At 46.3% G+C, this 4,006-nt stretch overlaps 1 protein-coding gene across 1 annotated transcript in view; it reads right to left on the bottom strand.

The window, feature by feature from the left end:
* Positions 1–858: 858 nt before the first annotated feature.
* LOC103805703 (serine/threonine-protein kinase PAK 7) overlaps positions 859–4,006 on the bottom strand; it is a gene marked incomplete at both ends in the record, with an annotated part of 7,493 nt that continues 4,345 nt past the window's right edge. Inside the window, 2 exons of the mRNA XM_009078363.1 lie at positions 859–984; positions 3,631–3,757. Of these exons, the coding sequence (XP_009076611.1) occupies positions 859–984; positions 3,631–3,757 (253 nt within the window). The remainder of the gene's footprint in view (positions 985–3,630; positions 3,758–4,006) is intronic.

The following is a 4,006-nucleotide window of genomic DNA, read 5'->3' as shown; positions in this document are numbered from 1 at the left end:
ATATTTCTATATGGGTATGTATATATGTGTATCTGTGTGTAAATATATCTGTATTTCTGGCTCTGTTTGCCTGGCAGGGTTGTTCTCTGCAGCTGTTACTATCAGCACTATCAGGCAGAAGCTGCTCTCCCCACGCAGAGGAGCCAAGGCAGCCACGTCTCCAGCTGGGGAGGCGTGAGTCACTGTCACGGCTGAGCGCTGGAGAGGGGATTGCTCTTCCCAGGCTGCCAGCGCAGGAGAGCTGTGAGTCAGAGCTTCCTAATGGATGGGGTACGCACTGCAGTGCTGCTGGGTCCCCACCTTTCTGCTCTCCTCTGAAGGGTTCCAATAAAAATGTGTGATTTGCCTTTTTCAGACCATTTGACATAGCTCCCACAGACGTGCTGCTTCTACCCCCATTTCTCAATTAATGAGAGCAATGACTGCAAGGAATGAGCCGATGTGGAGACAAATGCTACCACAGAGGGTGGCAATCCAACCCACCCAGCTGGCTCCTGTGTTTGGCACCCTGCAGGACCTGTGCCTCTGCTGGCACTCCTCCAGAGGAAGGAAATCTCACGCCTTAGCTGGATGAGAGCAAAGTGACTCTGTGCAAATATTGGTGTGACCTGCCTGTGTGGTCCAGGCATGCTGCTGGTTTGGTATATGCAGGTGTGGACACCTGTGACTGCAGCTCCAGCTTGCAGGCTCGATATTAAAGTGCATCAAATGGTCTTTCACAATGTGACAATGAGGCTAAGTTTCCTTTGCTACAGCATCTTAAGCCGAGGCATTACCCTGTTCAGTGTGCTGAATGGAGTTGTTTGAACTCACCTAGTGCTGCAGGGCAGGTGGGATATCACCTCTGGCTGCACTCACCTCGGTGCCGTAGGGCAGGCGGGATATGACCTCCGGCGCCATCCAATACGGTGTCCCAACTAGTGACTTCCTCCTGGGAACCTCCTTTGACACTTGGGCACAGAAGCCAAAGTCAGACAATTTTATCTGAAAAAGAAATTGAAGCCCCTCTTGAATAACAAGGCAGATTCCTCCAAGACACATGTGCCTCTGAGACACACACCTCCAGCTGCAGCTGGAGGGACTGGGATGGAGCTGCAGCGTTTGCCTGGGACAGGACAGCAGCACAGTTTTGGAATTGTGTCTGGAGATGGGAACACAGCCTGGGGAATGTGTGGCTCATTAAAATGAAGGCAAGGGAAAGCTATAGGATAGTGGCAGTGGTGCTCATTACTAATATCATCTGTCACAGCTCATTGCCTCTCCACCAGCAAAAGATGCGGAGGTGATAAATGGCTCATAATATTTAAAAATAGAAGGAAAACAGTGTCTTATAATGAATCTATTATTGCATTTCTACAGACCCCATGTTTGCAGTTATGTTTGCATGCTGATAGCCAGTAATATGCATATTTCAAGTGCTACACACTGCTGTGATTTTTATCAGGTATACAATCTGAGTTTGCCAGAAAACAGATGGAATAAGTGGCATTCACCCCCTGCCCTTTGACCACCAAGAGCATGATCCAACACCCACAGACAGCAAAACCCAATGGTTTTTCAAGACCAGGACCTCACACTGTGGACTATCGCTAAAGAAACTGTCATTTTCATGCAGCAGGAGAGCTCATTCGGGGAAGGCAGGAAAGGGTACAAGACTCTCCCAAAAGAGATTTAATGGGACCTGCTCCCTTTGCTTGGGAACTCAGGAATTAGTCCTGTCCTTGAGTAGCTGTGGCAGTGACCTGAAATAGAAATAATGGGATACACAAGCACTCCAGAAAGCAGCTCTTGCTGCATCATGTGCCTGGCTCATACTTTTATGCCAGTTTTTTTAAACAACAAAAATTATGGAACATTATCACCTCTCCCTCCCTGTCACTGTACAATGCCAAGGTGAAAACTCCTCCAACCCCCAACCAAAACAAGTTGATCTGAGTGTTGGTGGCATCACCCCCTTCCAGAAACAGCTTGTTCCCTAAGGCTGACGTCTTTTTATCCCCCCCCCAAGTATTTATTTAGAGGTCTACAAGCTATCACAGGGGTTTTCCTGAACATTATCCTAACCCCCATCACCCCTTGCACAGTGCAGTGATGACCCATGCCCAAAGTCCATAGGTTGTGTTTCCCATCACATACTCAGCACCTGGGCATGTGAAGCAAACCCAAACAGCCCCAGGACAACTGGAGTGGGAAGCTGCATAAATCCCTGCATTGTGTAGACCTATTGTCAGCACTGATTTGTTTTCTTTTAGATTCAGTACAGACATTTTTTTTAAAGCTATGGGTATTATTTTTAACAGAATTATGAAATGATTGTTGCTATTTCTAAAACAAAGCCAGTAATAGCCAAGTTCTCCATGTTAAATGTATTTTTCAGTTTACAGGATGAAGAATGGAAGACATAATGCATATTTTGGAAGCAGAGCCCAATCGTCTTTTGTAGGAGCACAAAAGGTTTTGCATATCTATTGCTCATTCGAGTACATAAAAGACAACGATTTTCTAAAAAAAGCTAATTGCACAACAGAGCCATGAAGAAATCTGCAATGCAGATAATAAGTACTGGAGTAATGAGTATAATGAGGCACTGTATGCAGATCTGAGTGCAGATCAGATGTTATTTCAGCAACATGGATTGGAATCGCAACTGAAAAACTCCCACACATGTGGGATTTTCTTTCCTTGACAGGATTCACAGGAGCAGCCTGTGACTGCAGCAGGAAGAAAATCTCCCTTGCTGAAGTGAGCCTCAAATTATACAGGTAAGCCTTCGGCTAGGGAATCAAACCAGGCCTGGGAAGCCAAGGGCTTTACCTTCTGAAAGTGAAGAAGGTCTAGATTTGGTTCCAGACTAACAGGCTGCTCTTGGGCTCAGTCCAACCAGTGAAGTCTTGCTTTAGACAGTTGTGTAATGCCAGTGGAGCAATTTTTTGTGTGCAAACTAAGTCTGCTTACTGAGCAAGCCATGTGCAGCATTTTGTCCCACTCTGTTCCTGCTCATTAACAACACGAAGACAGACCAATTCACTGGGAGCAGCATCCCATTCAAGGAAAAGGAAGTGTGGGACAGGCATTATCAAGCAACTTGTAAATGTAGCTATGGAAAAAGCTACTCTCACCTTCAGGGGAGGGTTCAGCATTAATGCAGATTATTTCCTATTTGCATTGATTGATGCTAGCCTTTTAACTAGTTTGGGGAAAAGAGAGCACACGTATAGAAGCTGCTAGGATAACTAAATGCAGTAAAAAGGAAATATTTTTTGAGAGGCATCACAGCAGGAGTGGTTCAGCCTGAAAGAAAGTCTCCCATCACCTCCTGTCACGTTAACCATCACCTATGTTGCGTAGTTTCTTCTGCTCCTGCCTTTTGATGGCTCAAATCACCCCTCATGGATTCTACATGCAATGCAGATGTCAGTCACCAGCCAGGCCAGGCCTGTGCTTTTTGGATTCAGCTCTCTAACAAATTATTCACACTCTCTAACAAGTAATTCACACTCTCTAACAAGTTGTTCACAGGTCATGCCCCGTGGTTTCACACTCCTGGCTCAATTTTTTTCAGGCAGTGTCACTTAGAAGCTATTTTCAGGCCAGCCCTGAGAGTTGGCAAGGGATAGGCTTAGTGCTTACCCTCCCATCGCTGGTGAGAAGGATGGAGTCACTTTTGATGTCACGGTGGATGACACCTTGGTTGTGCAGGTAGGACAGAGCTCTCAGCACTGACAAGCACACGGTCGCGATCTGCTCCTCGTTCATCCTGAAACAGCAAGGTGGGAAAACAAACTGAGTGTTAGGGAAGATAGTGGGAAAGGGAAGCTGGATAAGAGAGGCACAGGTTCCCCTTCACTCCAATATACAGACAGCCAGGAGATCTTTAATGCAATGGCTCTGTAGGGTGACTCTCTGGTCCTATTTCTGTCAAAAAAGGGAAGAGGAGTGGTGAGGATCAACTCTGCCATGAGGTCTGGGTACGTCTCCCTGCAGCACTAAAAAACTGAGTGTACTG

Source organism: Acanthisitta chloris, unplaced genomic scaffold, assembly GCF_000695815.1.
Source record: "Acanthisitta chloris isolate BGI_N310 unplaced genomic scaffold, ASM69581v1 scaffold12177, whole genome shotgun sequence".
Lineage (NCBI taxonomy): Eukaryota > Metazoa > Chordata > Aves > Passeriformes > Acanthisittidae > Acanthisitta > Acanthisitta chloris.
This window is presented reverse-complemented; position numbering and strand designations above follow the sequence as displayed.